The sequence below is a fragment of the Henckelia pumila genome, chromosome 1 (genome assembly GCF_033568475.1).
Source record: "Henckelia pumila isolate YLH828 chromosome 1, ASM3356847v2, whole genome shotgun sequence".
NCBI lineage: Eukaryota > Viridiplantae > Streptophyta > Magnoliopsida > Lamiales > Gesneriaceae > Henckelia > Henckelia pumila.
In genome coordinates this window covers 36,570,926-36,591,301 of record NC_133120.1, presented here as the reverse complement: position 1 = coordinate 36,591,301, position 20,376 = coordinate 36,570,926, and the positions used below count along the sequence as shown (strand labels likewise).

General features: G+C 41.4%; 1 protein-coding gene and 2 non-coding genes across 3 annotated transcripts; 1 reads left to right on the top strand and 2 right to left on the bottom strand.

The window, feature by feature from the left end:
- Positions 1–1,878: 1,878 nt before the first annotated feature.
- Positions 1,879–1,985, bottom strand: LOC140876759 (small nucleolar RNA R71). The gene has a single exon (XR_012148994.1). It is a non-coding gene; the product is annotated as a small nucleolar RNA R71 (small nucleolar RNA).
- A 280-nt stretch (positions 1,986–2,265) lies between these two features.
- LOC140861176 (uncharacterized) lies at positions 2,266–4,002 on the top strand. Its single transcript, XM_073264187.1, has 3 exons — positions 2,266–2,605; positions 2,660–3,036; positions 3,151–4,002. The coding sequence occupies exons 1-3, from the start codon at positions 2,266–2,268 to the stop codon at positions 4,000–4,002; spliced, it is 1,569 nt and encodes a 522-aa protein (XP_073120288.1).
- A 15,888-nt stretch (positions 4,003–19,890) lies between these two features.
- On the bottom strand, positions 19,891–19,996 carry LOC140876988 (small nucleolar RNA R71). Its single transcript, XR_012149210.1, has one exon. It is a non-coding gene; the product is annotated as a small nucleolar RNA R71 (small nucleolar RNA).
- Between the last annotated feature and the right edge of the window lie 380 nt (positions 19,997–20,376).

The window sequence follows — 20,376 nt, the reverse complement described above, 5'->3', positions numbered from 1 at the left end:
GGAAGACAGAGCTCGAAAAGTGCTGTGTTAAAGCTGGAGGCAGAGATTTTCACGCTATAGCCTGCCATATACTGCGCCATGGCGTAAACCGTGGATTATGAAAATAAGAGAACAGAACTTTTCACGCTATGGTGTGATGTTTCCTGCGCCATATCGTGAACTGGGAAAAAGTGAAGAATGGAGACAGAACTTTTCGCGCCATAGCGTGACATTCTTAGGCCATGACGCAGGTCGTTAAGTAAAAAAAGGAAAATTGCAAAGCAAGGACTCTTGGAGATAAATAGGGATTGTTTTTTAGAATTTAAGGATTCTTTTTTGGCACATCTCTTGGCAGCTGAATATGAGAAACTAGAGAAACGGAGTGGGAGGAGTGAAGAACAATCGTGAAGCAATTTCTCCACTTCTTCTCAAATTCTTTTCTGTTATTTTTGTTTTGAAGAGAACATTTTGATGTTAGTTATGAGTTTTACTTGTAGCTAAACCTCTTGTGTTGAGATTTAGGGGATCCGACCCCAATTGTCGACTCACGAATATTGGTTTTTGACTTCTAATGAATGTTTAATTATGCTATTGATTTGTTTTGCATTGTTGGAGCGTAGCTAACTCTCTCAATATTTATATATCATGTTTTATTTCGAAAGAAAATTTCATGATAGGAACAAATAGCATGATTCATGGATCTACAATTTACATAGACATATGAAATTAGGTACATGTTGATAGTGATAGTCCAGTAGGTCGAAAGCTAAGGGATTCCACAAGTTGTGAATGCAATCATCTATGATAAATAATTGAAGATATTTGATTATTTCATAGCATCGAATTAGTTTAGCATAACTTCAAAGAGTATGTTAATGAATTAGGGAATCTTGTCAAAAACGTGAATTGGTTGTTGGAAGAAATTTTCAGAGTAGACTAGGGGAAGGTGACCCGACAATCTCAACATTATCTCCATCATTTGAATTTAATTCACTAAGATTGATTCAATTCTAGATTTTTATTTATTTCTGAGTTTATTAATTCTCTTGTCATTAAGTAGTTAATAAAAACAATACTCATTTTCCGTAAAAGTGAAATAAGGATTAGTATTTAGGTAGAAATTGTGCACTAGTCCCTGTGGACGATACTCATATTCACATATTATATTATAATTTGCATTGTGCACTTGCGATTATCTCGAGCTTGCGAGATACAATTATTTTCTGAGATTCATAGTGCAAGTAAAGCTCGATCAAGTTTTTGGCGCCGTTGCCGAGGACTTTTGATTTACAATTTTCTGCTTAGATATCTTCTTTAATTTCACTTCATATTCTCACGAATTATCCATCTTACCTTTGCAGGATTTTCTAGTGGTGCATGCTACCATCCTTGCGCTCAGAACTTGTACCCTTTGATCCAGAAATCGAGAGAACCTTTTGAAAGAGACGAAAACAACAACGAGCTGAGATGGCAGAAAACGAACTACCACGCATCAATAACGGTGATGGAGAAGCTAATAATCCACCTGTGTATAGATCCATGATGGACTGTGGTATACCCACTATTGAGGATGTTCGATCGAGTATCGTTAGACCAACAGTGACAGCAAATCAATATGAGATAAAGCTGGCAATCATCCAGATGATCCAGAACACAGTCCAATTCGGTGGATCTACCATTGATGATCCTAATGCTCATATTGAAAACTTCTTGGAAATCTGTGATACTTTCAAACAACAGGGAGTTTCTGATGACTCTATTCGTCTACGTTTATTTCCTTTTTCATTAAGAGACAAAGCTAAATCGTGGTTGAATAGTTTACCTGCAGGTTCTATCATAACATGGCGAGATTTGGCTAAAGCGTTCCTTACTAAGTACTTTCCTCCCTCGAAGTCCATGAAGCTAAGAACCGACATCACTATGTTTGCTCAAGGGGAACAAGAGTCGTTGTATGAAGCATGGGAGCGCTACAAAGATATGCTAAGGCGATGCCCACATCATCAGTTGCCTGATTGGCTTGTGGTACAAACTTTCTATTATGGTTTACTATCTGCAAATCGTACTATGTTGGATGCAGCTGCAGGTGGGAATCTTTTGCAGAAATCTCCGGAAGATGGTTATGAACTGTTTGAGGAAATGGAATCTAGTAGCTATCAACCTCAATCTGAGAGGAGCATGATGCGAAAATCAGCAGGAATTCATCAAGTGGACGCATTCACTTAGATGACAACACAACTGGAGGCTATGAATAAGAAGATTGATGGATTGAGCTTATGAAATTCTGCGATGCGTATTCAGGAGGTGTTTTGCGATAGGTGCCAAGGTGAGCATTTCAGTAAAGATTGTCAAATTGGTAATCCTTTTTATGTGCAGGATGAGGCACCAATGAATCACGTGGGAAGCCAAAATCACCCCAGGTTTGACCCGTATTCAAATACATATAATCCGGGGTGGAGGAAACATCCGAATTTTTCTTGGGGTGGTCAAAACAATCAGTCTAGGCCATATCAGAATCGAAATCCTGTGAGGCAACCTCAAGAGGAGAAGTCCAGTTTAGAGCAAATGATGCAAAATTTTATATCATCCACTGAGACTCGAATGCAGAACCAAGACGCAACTATAAGAGGTTTGGAAAATCAAATAGGGCAGCTGGCAAAGAGGATGTCAAATTGAGAGCCAGGAACTTTGCCAAGTGACACTGAGACTAATACAAAGGATCAAGTAAAGGCCGTAGAGTTGCGAAGTGGGAAGAAACTGGACACCAAGGAGTTGGAGCATGAAGAGAAAAAGAAGGAGGGTGAGAAAGAGCCATCTACATGTAAGTCATCTGACTCTACACAATCACCCACATCAAAATCTAATATTGTTATTCCACCTCCGTTTCCTGTAGCACTGAAGAAAGCGAAACTTGATTCACAATTTTCAAAATTTCTTGAGGTGTTTAAGAAGTTACATATTAATATACATTTTGCTAATGCATTGTTGCAAATGTCTAGTTATGCAAAATTTTTTAAGGAAATCTTAGCAAGAAAGAGAAAAATAGAGGAGCATGCCATGGTCAACTTAACTGAGAATTGTTCTACATTAGTGCAAAACAAAATTCCACCAAAGTTGAAAGATCCAGGGATTTTTTCTATCCCTTGATTGATTGGTGATGTGGTTTTTCATAAGGCTCTTAGTGATTTGGGTGCCAGCATTAACTTGATGCCATTTTCTGTGTTTAGGAAGCTTGGAATGGGAGAACCAAAGCCTACAAGAGTTTCTCTGCAACTGGCAGATAGATCCATAAAGTATCCACGAGGAATAATTGAAGATGTGCTGGTTAAAGTGGACAAATTTATTTTCCCAGTAGATTTTGTGGTGCTTGACATGGAGGAGGACCTGGATATGTCATTGATCTTGGGCAGACCTTTTCTGGCGACTGGAAAAGCCCTAATTGATGTGCAAAAAGGGAAGTTGTTATTGAGAGTAGGAGAGGAGGAAATCACTTTTGATGTTTTTAATGCACTAAAGCACACACTGCACAATAATGATTGTTTTAGAATTGATTCATTGGATTCACTTGTTCATAATTTTGTGCAGGATGAGTTAAAAGACCCTTTAGAAGTTGCACTTATAAATGATGGATGTGAGGATGACTTTGATGAAGAGAGGAAAAATATCATTGCATATTTTACTGCTAATCCTCCATTGAAGAAGCAAGTGCGATTCAGACTCGAAGAATTGGGAGATAGGCAGGATTTAGTCCTTCAACAACCAAGCATAGATGCACCACCTACTCTAGAACTCAAACCTTTACCTTCACATCTAAAATATGTTTATTTGGGTGATGATAATAATTTACTTGTTATTATTTCTTCTTGTCTTACAGGTGTGATGGAGGAAAAATTGGTACACATCTTAAAGGAGCATAAGAGAGCCTTCTCATGGAAAGTGGCTGACATTAAGGGAATCAATCCATCGATTTGCATGCACAAAGTTTTGATGGAGGATAAGTACTCTTCTGTGGTTAAACCTATGTGAAGGATGAACCCGGAGATGCAAGAGGTAGTAATAGCTGAAACCATTAAACTCTTGGACGCAGGTATCATCTATCCTATTTCTGACAGCGCATGGGTGAGTCCTATACAGTGTGTTCCTAAGAAAGGTGGTATAACTGTGATAAAAAATGACAAAAATGAGTTGATACCCACTAGAACGGTTACGGGTTGGCGTGTGTGCATTGATTATAGTAAGTTGAATTATGCCACCCGTAAGGACCATTTTCCCCTCCCCTTTATTGATCAAATTCTTGAGCAATTGTCGGGTCATGAATTTTATTGCTTTCTAGATGGGTATTCGGGATATAATCAAATCATAATTGCACCAGAGGACCAAGAGAAAACAACTTTCACTTGCCCTTATGGTACCTTTGCGTATAGGCGGATGCCGTTTGGATTATGCAATGCACCCGCCACTTTTCAAAGATGTATGACTGCTATTTTTCATGACATGACAGAGAATTTCCTAGAGATATTTATGGATGACTTTTCTATTTTTGGATCTTCTTTTGATGATTGTTCGAAAAATTTGCATTTGGTGCTATTACAATGTGAGGAAACTAACTTGGTTTTGAATTGGGATAAGTGTAATTTTATGGTACAGGAAGGCATTGTGCTTGGGCACAAAATTTCTGAACAGGGAATGGAGGTGGATAAAGTAAAAGTGGAAGTCATAAAAAATCTACCTCCACCAATATCTATTAAGGGAGTGAGAAGTTTCTTAGGGCACGCTGGTTTCTACCGGCGTTTTATCAAAGATTTTTCTAAAATTTCTAAGCCCCTATCCTCTTTACTAATGAAAGATGTACCGTTTGACTTTAATTATAATTGTGTGCAGACATTTGAGATCTTGAAGGAGCGACTAGTGACAGCTCCTGATTGGGATCTTCCATTCGAGGTAATGTGCGATGCTAGTGATACGGCGGTAGGTGTTGTTTTGGGTCAGAGGAAAAACAAGGTATTCCATACTATATACTATGCGAGTAAGACTTTAGATGAAGCTCAATTGAATTATGCAACAACTGAAAAAGAATTACTCGCTATAGTATTCACGTTTGATAAGTTTCACTCCTACCTTGTTTAATCTAAAGTTGTTGTGTACACGGATCACTCGGCACTGAAATATTTAATTGCCAAAAAGGATGCTAAGCCTAGATTGATCTGGAAATAAAAGATAAGAAGGGGGTAGAGAACGTAGTGGGGGATCACCTTTCTAGGCTTGAGTGTGTCAGTGAGGACACGGGGGAGAAAATGGTGATATTGATGATTGGTTTCCGGATGAACAATTGTTTTCATTAAAAGATTGCCCATGGTATGCGAATTTTGCTAATTATCTGGTGACAGGCACACTTCCACCAAATTTGACATTTCACTAACGAAAGAAATTTTTATCTGATGTGAAATATTATTTTTGGGAGGAACCATTTTTGTTTAAGATGTGTACAGATTCCATGATACGGCGATGTGTGCCAAAAGAAGAGATGCAACCAATCTTGAGCCACTGCCACGATCGAGAAGTTGGCGGTCACTTTGGACCGACAAAAACAGCGGCAAAGGTATTAGAATCTGGTTTTTATTGGCCTGCTGTTTTTAGGGATGCTCGTGCATATGTTATTGCATGTGATCGGTGTCAGCGCACAAGTAACATCTCTAATCGCAATGAAATGCCTTTAAACAATATTATGGAATGCGAGGTATTTGATGTATGGGGCATAGATTTTATGGGGCCGTTTCCCACATCTTTCTTGAAAAAATATATTTTGGTTGCGGTTGACTATGTGTCAAAATGGGTCGAAGCAGAGGCTTGTGCAACTAATGATGCTCATGTGGTGTTGAAATTTTTAAAGAAAAACATTTTTAATCGCTTTGGCACACCATGGGCGATCATTAGTGATGGTGGAACACAGTTTTGCAACAAATTATTTGAAAAACTTTTGGCAAAATATGGTGTCATGCACAAGATCTCTACTCCGTACCATCCCCAGACCAGTGGGCAAGTGGAAGTGTCAAACCGTGAAATAAAAAGAATTTTGGAAAAAACGGTGAACACAAGTAGAAAAGATTGGTCTTCAGGTTAGATGACGCCCTATGGGCATATCGCACTGCTTTCAAGACACCTATAGGCACTACACCTTATAGGTTACTTTTTGGTAAATCATGTCATCTGCCTGTTGAATTGGAGCATAGAGCATATTGGGCGATTAAATCACTAAATTTTGATTTTGTGGCTGCAGGTGAAAAGAGACTATTAGAGTTGGCCCAACTGGAAGAATTCCGTGATAAAGCATATGATCTGGCGCTATCCTATAAAGAACGCACGAAAAGAAGTCATGACAAGCGCATCATGCAAAGAAAACTCAAAGAGGGAGACGCGGTGTTGCTTTTTAACTCAAGGTTGAGGTTGTTTCCAAGCAAGCTAAAATCGCGATGGTCTGGACCATTTGTCATTAAAAAAACCTACCCTTCCGGAGCAATTATGCTGACCGACTCCAAAGAGAAGAAGTTCACTGTCAATGCTCAACGCCTGAAGCACTACATGGGCGAGCACTTTGAGCCGAAAGTTGGAACAACCGTGTTCCAAGCAGAGACCGCATAAATCTAATTCTGACAAATTCAAGCTCTAGACTATAAATTGAGAACTATCTCTTCATCCCCTGTTTGTTATTTCAGTTGAACCTTTTATTACCGTTTCGTGTCGTTTTATTTTTGTTTTGAAAAAAAAAATTAAATTTTGAAGGGCCCGGAGCATGCCAAGGCGGGATACTTCATCCGCCAGGGCGTGAATTTCACTGGTTTGAGTTTTTTTCATTCACGCTATAGCGTGATGTTTCCTGCGCTATAGCGTGAAAAGTTCGGGATTCCATTTTTTTAAGTCACACTATAGCGTGAACTTCGTCACGCCGCGGCGCGGCAGATCGGCGGATTAAAAAATGCAGATCCCCCTTTCATTTTCACTCACCCCTCTCTTAATTTCTCCCTTTTGTTCGAACCCTAAGCCCCTCCCCATCTTAAAAATCCGTCGATTCACGCCCAAATCTCTCAAATTCTCAGGTTTCGATCGGTGAGGAAGCTCCAAGCGTCATTCCCTAACGCCTCGTCTCACTCCTAGAAGTCTAGAACGGTGCGGAAGGTCAAATTTCGAGACTCCAAGCTTCAATTTCTTCATGGGACAAAAAAGAGCTAAGGTTGGGGGTTCTTCATCATCTTCTTCATCAGTTGTAGTGACCCTTAACCAGATCACCTACTAACAGAACTTAGGCATGCAATTAACTTAATTAAACAGATATCAGAATAAAACTGCGGAAACCATAAACATTATACAATCCCAAGTAAAGGAATCTGTAATTTATCCAAATAATATACAACCAAATGGAATAGCTGTATCAACCTCAAAACAACAGAAATTAAACCTAGACAAAGCTCCAGCTGGTCAACCACTGACTAGCCCCTCTTGGATCTACCCGCCTCATCCAATTGCAAACCTGCCCCATGGAATATGGTGTCCATAAACACAGAGTACGAGACGTGAGCATAAAATGCTCAGTACGAGAGTATGAGTATACATGCATGCAAAGTGAACTCCCTATAAACTCGAGGTCAAGGATCAGATAACAGACACAAACCGGGCCCTAGTATGTAGCAAGCTGTGCCGTCGCTTCAGGAGGTGGCGCCCATACCATAATACAAGTGGATATGCCGGACCCAAATTGATGGAAGTCCAACCACTAACAGGATAGGGAAAAACCCTACTAACAGACATCTCGAAGGAGATAGCTCAGTATGCAAATGAATGAAGCTTAAATCAATGACATATAAACCATGCAGTCACATAATACATGCATACTCAGTCAGGATATCTCGAACAGTACTTCTTACCTCAAAACAGTGCAAGCTCTACCAACTCTAGGTCCACGCCTATAGTCTTCTCTACACTGTCAAATGATACTACTATCATTAATGTTCTCTAAAAGCCTTAACTAAGCTATTGCATACTCCTAAATATTTGTAGGAAGCAAAAGCTATACCTTCGTCCGTCGTTAGCCCTTTGATGTCGATGCCTCCAGAACTTGGGCACAACTCTGCTACGACTATCGAACGCCTCGACGACTCCCTGGTCAAGCCTAGGAAGGCTAGAACAACTCGAATACGACTAGAGTAGAGAGGAAATCCGGAATTGGCAATTGAAACTGAATTCTCGGCCTTCTATTTATAGACAACGATCGGAGCTTCCGATCCTGCCATCGGAGCTTCCAAAGATCCTGATCTGCCACGTGTCAAAATATCACTTGTTGACTTCGGATAGGGGTGATCGGAGCTTCCGATCCTGATCGGAGCTTTCGATCTTGCCACACGTCATGCCTGACGTAATACCATCGAAGCTTCCGATCCTGTTCGGAACTTTAGAACTTATCTTCGGAGCTTCCGAACTCTATCCAAGTAATTATGATTAATTCCTTAATTAATGATTTTGGTTACGGGCTAATACATTATCCCCCACTTAAGATATTTCGTCTTCGAAATCAGATCTTAAGTACTGAATGGAATACAGAAATCAGAAACATTCTTTATTCAAATCAAACGTTTACAGAGTTTGCAACTGAATACCACTTAAGAATGAAATCAAAACAACTCAGGATGGTCTTCACGCATCCTGTCCTCAAGCTCCCAAGTAGCTTCTTCAGTACCTCGGCGCTACCACTGAACTAAAACCAAAGGAATGACTTTGTTCCGTAAAACCTTATCCTTATAATCTAGGATACGAATAGGTTTCTCAACATAGGTCAAATCCTTGTTCACCTGAACCGCAGACCGTTGCAGAATATGAGATTCATCCGCCACATACCGTCGCAATAGAGATACGTGGAACATGTCGTGAATACTGGATAGATGCGGTGGCAAAGCTAGTCGATAAGCCAAATCGCCAATGCTCTCCAAGATCTCAAACGGATCGATAAACCTGGGAGATAACTTGCCCTTAAGGCCGAATCTGAGAATCTTGCGGAAAGGTGACACTCTCAGAAACACTTTCTCCCCGACATCGAACTACAAAGGCCTACGCTTGATATGAGCAAAGCTGACCTGACGATCCTGTGCAGTCTTAATCCATTTCTTGATCTGATCAACAATGTCTATCGCCTGCTGGATAAGCTCCGGTCCCTCAGCCTGTCTCTCTCCCACTTCTTCCCAGAAGAGTGGAGTATGACAACGTCGCCCGTACAACACCTCAAAAGGTGCCATCCCAATACTAGTATGATAGCTGTTGTTGTACGCGAACTCGATCAATGACAAATGATCCTGCCAGGCTGAACCAAAATCCATGACGCATGCTCTAAGCATATCCTCCAAAGTACGGATAGTGCGCTCCGACTGACCATCAGTCTCCGGATGATAGGCAGTACTCAAACTGAGAGTAGTACCCACCGCACGCTGAACACTCCCTCAGAACCTAGAAGTGAACCTGGGGTCCCGATCGCTGACAATGCTCACAGGCACTCCATGAAGTCGAACGATCTCCTGAATGTACATCCCTGACATGCAATCCACAGAGTACTCTTGGCTATAGGTAATGAAATGCGTTGACTTGGTGAGTCGGTCCACCACAACCCAGATAGCATCACAGTTCCTCGGGGATACTGGCAAATGGGTCATAAAGTCCATTGTGATAAACTCTCATTTCCATTCAGAAATAGGCAGACTGTGAAGCAATCCTCCAGGTCGTCGGTGCTCTGCCTTGACCTGTTGACACACCAAACATCTCGAAAAAAACTGATAAACATTGCGTTTCATTCCCTTCCACCAGAAACGAGTACGTAGATCCTTGTACATCTTGTTGCTCCCAGAATGAATACTCAACATAGTGCGATGTGCCTGAGACAAAATCTCCTCTCGTTCATCCTGCGGAATCACAAGCCTACCAGACAAACACAGAAAGCCATCTGACTGATAATGAAATCCAGACGAGTTACCCTCGTTAGCTAGACGAGCTAAACGCTGGGTCTTTCAATCAGACATCTGAGCATCTCGGATCCATGAATACAAAGCTGGCTCAGATAATATCGCAAACATCTGGATACTCTGCATACCTTTCTTATGCTTGAAGGTATAACCTGAAGTACAACAGTCACTGATCGCACTAGACATCGAACAAGTCTGAAGTGCGGATAGTTGCACCTTGCGACTCAAGGCATCAGCGGTGAGATTAGCAGCTCCCGGATGGTACTTTATCTCGCAATCATAGTCCTTAAGCAAATCCATCCAACGTCTCTGCCTCATGTTCAACTCCGCCTGAGTGAACAAATACTTGAGACTCTTATGGTCGGTGAAGATCTCAAATTTCTCGCCATACAGATAATGACGCCAGATCTTCAAAGCGAACACAATGGCTGCTAACTCCAAATCATGGACTGGATAGTTGTCCTCATGAAGCTTTAGCTGTCTAGAAGCGTATGCGATCACATGCCTATTCTGAGTCAGAACACAACCTAACCCCTGAAGAGAAGCATCAGTATAAACCACATACCCTCCAGATCCTGACGGTAATGCCAACACCGGCGCAGAAGTCAACCGCCGTCGAAGCTCACAGAAATTCTCCTCACACTCAGAGGACCACTCGAAATCCACACCCTTGCGGGTAAGCTGCGTCAAAGGTCGAGATAGTTGAGAGAAGTTAAGAATGAAGCGACGGTAATACCCGACTAGACCCAGAAAACTACGGATCTCAGCAACTGTCGTCGGACGCGACCAATTAAGTACCGCTTCAATCTTGCTTGGATCAACAGAAATCCCCTCCCTGGATATGATATGGCCAAGAAAGACCACTCTATCCATCCAGAACTCACACTTGCTCAGCTTGGCGTACAACTGCTCATCTCGAAGAGTCTGCAGTACCAATCGCAAGTGAGAAACATGCTCTTCCGTATTACGCGAATACACCAAGATGTCGTCAATGAAGACCACGACAAACTTGTCCAAATACTCCCTGAAGACGCGGTTCATTAAATGCATGAATATAGCCGGCGCATTAGTCAAACCAAATGGCATTACTAGGAACTCGTAATGCCCATAGCGAGTACGGAATGCAGTCTTGGCTACGTCCTGATCACGGACTCTCAACTGATGATACCCAGATCTCAAGTCAATCTTGGAGTAAACTGACGTGCCCTGTAGCTTATCAAACAAGTCATCAATACGAGGCAACAGATACTTGTTCTTCACAGTGACTCGATTCAGCTGCCGATAGTCAATGCACAACCGCATCGACCCATCCTTCTTCTTTACAAAGAGAACAGGAGCTCCCCAAGGAGATACACTAGGACGAATGTACCCCTTGTCCAAAAGATCCTGTAGCTGATTCTTCAATTCACGCATCTCTGACGGAGCCAGACGATACGGTGCTCGAGAAATAGATGAAGTACCCGGCATCAACTCTATGCCAAACTCGACTTCCCTAGCAGGAGGAAAACCCAGAATCTCATCAGGAAATACATCTGGAAATTCATCCACAACAGGAATGCTCTCTATCCCAATACTCTCAGCGGACAAATCAACTGCATAGATAAGGTAGCCTTTCCCGCCAGACTCTAGAGCTCGACAGGCTCTCAAAGCTGATACCAAAGGCATCGGGGGTCGCGCTCCCTCACTATAGAAAAACCAGCTCTCACTCCCCTTTGGATGAAAGCGTACTAATCTCTGATAGCAGTCCACTGAAGCTCGATAGGTAGTCAACATATCTATTCCCAGAATGCAATCAAAGTCGTCCATCGCCAGGACCATGAGATTCGCTAACAGAATGTTTCCTTCAAAATTTAAAGGACAACCCATCACTAGACGCTTAGCCAAAGCAGATTGGCCCGTCGGAGTAGAAACAGACATCACTACGTCTAGTGCAATGCATGGTAACTTATGCATCTTAACAAAACGTGCAGAAATAAAGGAATGAGATGCACCAGTGTCAAAAAATACAAGAGCAGGTATACCAAAAAGCAGAAATGTACCTGCGATGACTTTCTCATTCTCCTCCACTGCCTGATTATGCCTCAAGGCAAACACCTGGCCAGAAGCTCGAGGCCTCAAATGATAACTCCCAGCAGGCTGTCCCTGCGACCGCTGCTAAACGGTGGCCTGAGAACCAGATCCTGAACCAGAACCAGAACCGCCTCCCCCAGACAGTGGACAATCCCTCCGGATATGACCAGTCTCTCCACAACGGAAACAAGCTCCAGAAGCTCTGCGGCACTTGTCGGATGGATGGTTCTTCCCACAGTGATCACACTTGTCCTTCTTACCGAAATGGACAACACATCCAGAACCAGAGGAAGAAGTAGATCCAGACTTCTTAAAAGTTTGGGCACGGGGACCCAAAGAACTAGCAGGTCTCGACTGAGAGAAAGACCTGTTCCGCCGAATGCTGTCCTCCGCCTGGTGACAATGACTAACCAAACCCTCGTAGGACATGTCGTCGCCAACTGCCACACGGTCATGGATCTCAGGGTTAAGGCTCTGAAGGAACAGATTATACTTCATCCCAGAGCTGTCGGCAATCTCGGGGCAATAGGATAGCATATCAAAGAACTTATGCTGATACTCATCAATAGACATGGCTCCCTGTCGTAAACTCAGTAGCTCGCCTGCCTTCGACTGATGGAGTGCAGGAGGAAAATACAGCTTCTGAAAAACTGTGCGAAACTTGGCCCAGGTGGCCACTCCTCTCGCCGCAACAAAAGGTGCAGAAGTAAACCTCCACCACCTGCGCGCACGTCCATCCAGAAGATAACCCATGGTCTCCATCTTCTTCTCCTCGGTGCATTGGAAAGTCTAAAAAGTCGTCTCCATGCGGTCTAACCAGTTCTTCGCATCCTCCAGAGACTCACCTCCAACTAAGGGCTTAGGACCCATAGCTAAGAATCGACGCACAGTGAAACGCTCGTCGTCATGATGATGATGACGCCGTTCTCGACGATGCTCTCGGTCGGCATCACCCCAACGCCCACCAATACTGCCATGAGAACTCTGGTCATCACGATCTGCCATCTACAAAAATACCTCTTGATAAGACTAAATCCCAAGAATACTTTTGCATGCTCTGATACCATAAATATAGTGACCCTTACCCAGATCACCTACTAACAGAACATAGGCATGCAATTAACTTAATTAAACAGATATCAGAATAAAACTGCGGAAACCATAAACATTATACAATCCCAATTAAAGGAAACTGTAATTTATCCAAATAATATACAACCAAATTGAATAGTTGTATCAACCTCAAAACAATAGAAATAAAACCTAGACGAAGCTCCAGCTGGTAAACCACTGACTAGCCCCTCTTGGATCCACCCGCCTCATCCAATCGCAAACCTGCCCCATGGAATAGGGTGTCCAGAAACACAGAGTACAAGACATGAGCATAAAACGCTCAGTATGAGTATACATGCTTGCAAAGTGAACTCCCTATAAACTCGAGGTCAAGGATCAGATAATAGAGACAGACCGGGCCCTGGTATGTAGCACGTTGTGCCGTCGCTTCAGGAGGTGGCTCCCATACCATAATACAAGTGGATATGCTGGACCCAAATCGATGGAAGTCCAACCACTAACAGGATAGGGAAAAACCCTACTAACAGACATCTCGAAGGAGATATCTCAGTATGAAAATGAATGCAGTTTAAATCAATGACATATAAACCATGGAGTCACATAATACATGCATACTCAGTCAGGATATCTCGAACAGTACTTCGTACCTCAAAACAGTGCAACCTTTACCAACTCGAGGTCCAAGCCTATTGTCTGCTCTACACTGCCAAATGATACTACTATCATTAAAGTGCTCTAAAAGCCTTAACTAAGCTATTGCATACTCCTAAATATTTATAGGAAGCAAAAGCTATAACTTCGTCCGTCGTTAGCCCTTTGATGTCGATGCCTCCAGAACTTGGGCACAACTCTGCTACGACTATCGAACGCCTCGACGACTTTTGGGTCAAGCCTAGGAAGGATAGAACAACTCGAATATGACTAGAGTAGAGAGGAAATCCGAAATTGGCAATTGAAACTGAATTCTCGGCCTTCTATTTATAGACAACGATCGGAGCTTCCGATCCTCGATCGGAACGTCCGAACCTCGATCGGAACGTCCGATCCTGCCATCGGAGCTTCCGAAAATCCTGATCTTCCACGTGTCAAAATATCACTTGTTGACTTCGGATAGGGGTGATCGGAGCTTCCGATCCTGATCGGAGCTTCCGATCCTGATCGGAGCTTCCAATCTTGCCACATGTCATGCCTGACGTAATACCATCGGAGCTTCCGATTCTGCATCGGAGCTTCCGATCCTGTTCGGAACTTCCGAACTTACATTCGGAGCTTCCGAACTCTATCCAAGTAATTAGGATTAATTCCTTAATTACTGATTTAGGTTACGGGCTACTACATCAGTTATCGCGGGTAAGTTTGTTTCCCAAGAGGCCAAGAACCGGTATGATCATTCTAAGATTAATCGTACTCTATGGCCCGAGAGGGGCTTTCATTTGTCTACAAATTCTGGGATAGGGTGTTATATTCATGATATCATAGAAGATAGAAACTGGAACTTGTTTTGTGCTCAACCGAAATCGGGAGTTATACCATTGGTCCGGGAGTTCTATGCCAATGCTAAAGAGGGCAAGGAACGGACGGTGTTTGTGAGAGGAAAGTGGGTGAATTATGGAGAGGCAAAGATTAACGAGTTGTTTGGATTGCCCTCAGTTGATAAGATTGAGTATGACGCACTTTGTGCGGAATCGGATTATATGGCGATTATGCGGGATTTAGCTCATGATAGGGTAATGGGGAGTGATCCCGTCAAATTTTTAAATTTTAAGGCCATGTATCTTAAGATTAAGCCGTCATTGTGGTATATTTTTTTGGTTCGCCGGTTGATGCCCGTGTCCCATGTTAGCGAAGTTCATATGGACCGGGCAGTTCTGATGTTCGCAATTATGAAGGGAATGCCATCAATGTTGGCCGCATTATCTAAAGCCAGATTCTACAATGCGCCAACAACCCAAAATCGAAGCTATTTTTCCCGACTATCATTACAGAGTTGTGCGCTTTGGCCAATGTTGACACGGGTGTGGATGATGAATGGATCCAACCGCTATAGGCCATCGACGAGAAGATATATGAGGGGATGAAGGACAACCGAACCAAGCTTATAACTGGAGCGAGCTCCAATTCCGCGCCACCTCAACCTCCGAAGAAGAAGACGAACAATGAGAAGGTGGATGATATTTGTGCATGGATTGCGCGTCAGGATGCATATCAGGCATATCGGAATGAATATGATCGGTTCAATGCCCAGTATATGATATCCACTTAGTCTATGACGCGTGACATTGTCACCCACTTTGGTTTTGATGCTTCACGGTACCCGCATCCACCACCGTACCCACCGCCATTTGCTCACCCATCTGCATTGGGAGCACCACACACTGAGGAAGAAGGCATCCCACCACCAGAACACGAAGAAGAGGAGGAGGATTGATCCACCGCCAGGGGAGTTTTGCTTTTATTTTCTTTTTGTTTTTATTTTTTGGTTTCTCGTTCTTGTGTTTTAGTTCGGTCGCAGTGAGGACACTGCAGAATCTTAGTATGAGGGGGACTCGTCGTGCGTTTGTGTTAGTTGTTTGTGTTGTTTATTTTTCTGCGTTTAGTTCATTTTGTTTAGTTGTCTCTATTGCTTAGTTTGTTATGTGTTTAGTTGAAAAAAAAAGAGAAGCCAGTGATGATGTTGGGTTGATGCGAATTTATTTTGAAAGTGTTGGTAATTGACAGACTAGCATCCTTGAAATTTGAATCATGAAACCCACGAGTAGAGAGTGCACCTCCTTTTGCACGAATTGTTGTGAATAATGAAGTGTGTGGAGTGTGATGAACTGTTAAACTGGAGAAGCTCTTGTGACATTAGATACTTGCAGAAATCAAGCATGCATTCTCGGAACTTAGCTGACTGATATTGCCAAATAAATGTGTTGAAGCCGTTTAAAATCCTGAGTCTTTCATTAATGGAGTGTACCTTGCATAATCATTAAACTCCATTTGATAAATGTCTTTGGCTATTTTCTCTTTTACTCCTGTCCCAAACCAAATCTATATCCGATGGAGTACAGTGATGGTTTCTTGCAAAAAGAAACAGAGGATGGAGAAAGTAAGGTGAGGGGCGGCCTAATGAAATTAATGAATTCGGAATTGAATTCGAGGCAAAAAGGTGGGAATGTAAGGTGTAGAGGATATCGGATGAAAAATCTGATTGTGTTAAATAATGGATGATGTATCCTCTTCATTGTGCATATTCTTCCAATCTTTTATATCCCATACCCCAAGCCAAATAATCACTTGTGTTCAGTCAGTGACGGTTGAAGAGATGTGTGTGGAAACTATACTTGTGCTGACATGTCACTTTAGCCATCTGGGGTAACTGGATTAGCACGAAATACATGACATTAGGATCAATATCACACACACACGTCCACTTCTCTATCAAGGGTGTAATGTGAGAACTTTGTAGGGAAGCATTGCTTGAGTTTAAATTGAAAAGAAAAAGAAAATGTTCGCTGTCACTCTCTGAGGCTTTTCGGATAAAAAATATGTTTTTTTGAACTGCAAGTTTGTGTTTTGGCTTTAACCTATTTTGCTCGGGCCGAGAAAAAGGCTAGTATGAGGGGGTTGATAGAACCCAAAAATGCATGCTAAGTTAGATTGTTTTGGGTTCCATTGACCATGTGATTTGTGGTTTGTTTCGTGTTTCCGTTTAAAATTCGAGTTTTCTAGCTTTATAGTATGCACTCAAGCTCGAAAAGTGCTATGTTAAAGCTGGAGGCAGAGATTTTCACGCTATAGCCTGCCATATCCTGCGCCATGGCGTAAACCGTGGATTATGAAAAAAAAAGAGAACAGAACTTTTCACGCTATGGCGTGATGTTTCCTGCATCATAGCGTGAACTGGGAAAAAGTGAAGAATGGAAACAGAACTTTTCGCGCCATAGCGTGACATTTTTAGGCCATGGCACAGGTCGTTGAGTAAAAAAAGGAAAATTGCAAAGCAAGGACTCTTGGAGATAAATAGGGATTGTTTTTTAGAATTTAAGGATTCTTTTTTGGCACATCTCTTGGCGGCTGAAATATGAGAAACTAGAGAAACGGAGCGGGAGGAGTGAAGAACAATCGTGAAGAAATTTCTCCTCTTCTTCTTAAATTCTTTTCTGTTATTTTTGTTTTGAAGAAAACATTTTGATGTTAGTTATGAGTTTTATTTGTAGCTAAACCTCTTGTGTTGAGATTTAGGGGATCCGACCCCAGTTGTCGACTCACAAATATTGGTTTTTGACTTCTAATGAATGTTTAATTATGCTATTGATTTGTTTTGCATTGTTGGAGCGTAGATAATTCTCTCAATATTTCTATATCATGTTTTATTTCGAAAGAAAATTTCATGATAGGAACAAATAGCATGATTCATGGATCTACAATTTACATAGACATATGAAATTGGGTACATGTTGATAGTGATAGTCCAGTAGGTCGAAAGCTAAGGGATTCCACAAGTTGTGAATGCAATCATCTATGATAAATAATTGAAGACATTTGATTATTTCATAGCATCGAATTAGTTTAGAATAACTTGAAAGAGTATGTTAATGAATTAAGGAATCTTGTCAAAAACATGAATTGGTTGTTGGAAGCAATTTTCAGAGTCGACAAGGGGAAGGTGACCCGACAATCTCAACATTATCTCCATCATTTAAATTTAATTAACTAAGATTGATTCAATTCTAGATTTTTATTTATTTCTGAGTGATAAGTGCAGTTTGTGCACTTAATTTGTATATGGTTTTACTTGACTTTTGGAATTTATTGGTAGATATTGCGTGAAATTGTTTTTGTTTTTGTGTTTGTAGGAAGTTATGGATTTTGATGTGTTCAAGTGGAAATAAGCTTACAAGATGGCAGTTTACAAGGAAATTCAAGAGTTGGAAAAGTGAAGAAAAAAGGCTGAGTTCGAGTAAGAGGCGCGCCCGCCCTATCCTTAGGCGCGCCCACGCTATTAATGAAGAATTCAATATAAAGAGTCGAGCTGGGAGCGCGCCCGCGCCGTTGAGGAATTTTTAAAAGCATGTTTTGCGAGTTGACAGGGCGCCCGCCCTGTTTTCGGCGCGCCCGCGCCGTCGTCTGTTTGAAATTTTAGAGTCCGATTTTTTATGGAAACTTGGGGGATATCTTTGGTATTTTTTTGGACGATTGTTAGGTCATATTTAAGGGATTTTTCGGAGTCATAGGAGGAATCGATCAGCCACCAATACACACAATATTCGAGAGAGCACTTCTGTGAGTCTTTGGAGTTGAAGAACGGAAGATTGCTTGGAACGAAGACGAAGACTTTTCGACCGGACACGGAAGAAAGACTACGGCTTTGTTTCTTCTTTTTAGTTTCTTTTGATTGTTGAATTATGTTTGAGATATTAAACATGATTTGGTTTTTATTGAATTCGAGCATGAACTAAACTTTTCTAGTCTAGAGGTTGACGTAGCTTGGTTGAGACATATTCATGAATCTTTGATTTTAATGAATTGAATTTCTATAGATTAATTGTGTTTCTAGAATTGAATGTCTTCTTAATTTATTGGCCATAAATTGAGTTGTTATATTTACTTAGAATCATTGCTCGGGAGAGGGGATTTTGAGTAGGATCAATAGGAACTACACTGTTAATTGTTTATATAGCTCGGGAGAGTATATAGCTTTAATAGAACCTTTAAGGAACATCATTTTACACATATCACTACATCTAGATTTTTAATAGGGATATTGAAATCGAATTGTAAGTTGATACACTCTATTTATTGCTCGGGAGAGGGAAATAGAATACTCTAAGTGTTTTTGGTTATTAATCGAAGGAAATTCATAAAATAGATTAATTAGGATTGAATATTGTCGAGACCAAGTGAAATCAAAACCTCTGGACTATTTTTCTCTGATTGATAATTCCTCAAAATTTGTGTGTGTGTGAGCTGAATAATTTCTATTTATTTATTTTATTTATTCTGCAAAACTCTTGAAGTTTGATTTTCTAGATAAAATTAAGACTATTTTAATTACAAGTATTGAATCTTTTCATTTTACTCCCTGTGGGATCGACACTCTCTCTTTCACTATACTAAAACTTGACACTCGTATGCTTGCGAGAAAATTTCACAACAAGTTTTTGGCGCCGTTGTCGGGGAGTAATTTTGATTATTTTTAATCTTGTTACCAATTAGTCAAAGTTTTAATTTAGAGTTTTTCTTATTTTAATTTAAGTACTAATAAATTGCTATTGTTCGTAATTGCAGTTTATGCAAAGATCTCAAAGTGCGAATTATTTGCTCTTTGATCCAGAGATTGAACGAACTGCAAGAGCTTTGAGAAAAGCTAGGAGAGAAGAACAATTAAACATGGCTGAAGAAGATGTCAATGAATTGCCTTTGGTGCCAATTAGATATCATTTCAGGCCAACGATCCAGGCTCACTATTCTGGAATCGCTAGAGGGACAATAAATGCCAACAACTTTGAGTTGAAGCCGGCCTTAATCAACATGGTTCAGCAGAACCAATTCAATGGAACTGCCACAGCTGATCCTCATTTACACTTGCGCACTTTTCTAGAGATTACTGATAATGTTAAAATAAATGGTGTTTCTGAGGATACAATACGCTTACGTTTGTTTCCTTTTTCTCTTAGGGACAAAGCACGGAGTTGGCTGCAGTCATTGCCACTAGGACGCATAACAACTTGGGAGGGCATGGCTGTGAAATTCTTAGAGAAATTCTTTCCACCATCCAAGGCAACCCAGCTAAAGATTGAGATCAGTACCTTTCAACAGCATGATTCAGAACAACTATACGAGGCATGGGAAAGGTACAAAGATTTGTTAAGGCGTTGTCCTAATCATAATTTTGCAGATTGGGAAGAAATAGAGTTTTTCTACAATGGATTGAATACGCCTACAAGAATGTCTGTGGACTCTGCTGCTGGAGGTACCATATTTGCCAAGGATCCCATTCAGGCGTATGATATGCTGGAACAGATGACTATCAATAGTTATCAATGGCCATCTGAACGTATGGGAGTCAAGAAAGGAGTGTACAGTGTGGATCCTCTTACATCCATTACTGCACAGCTATCTGCGTTGAGTACACAAGTGGCTTCTCTGAACAAGGTGAATATCGCAGAACCTGCAGGTGTGTCGGTTGCCATAGATGAATCTCATCCACCTGAGGAAGCTCAATATATCAATCCCAGAGGCTATGGAAACTATCGAGGTAACCCTCCTCCTA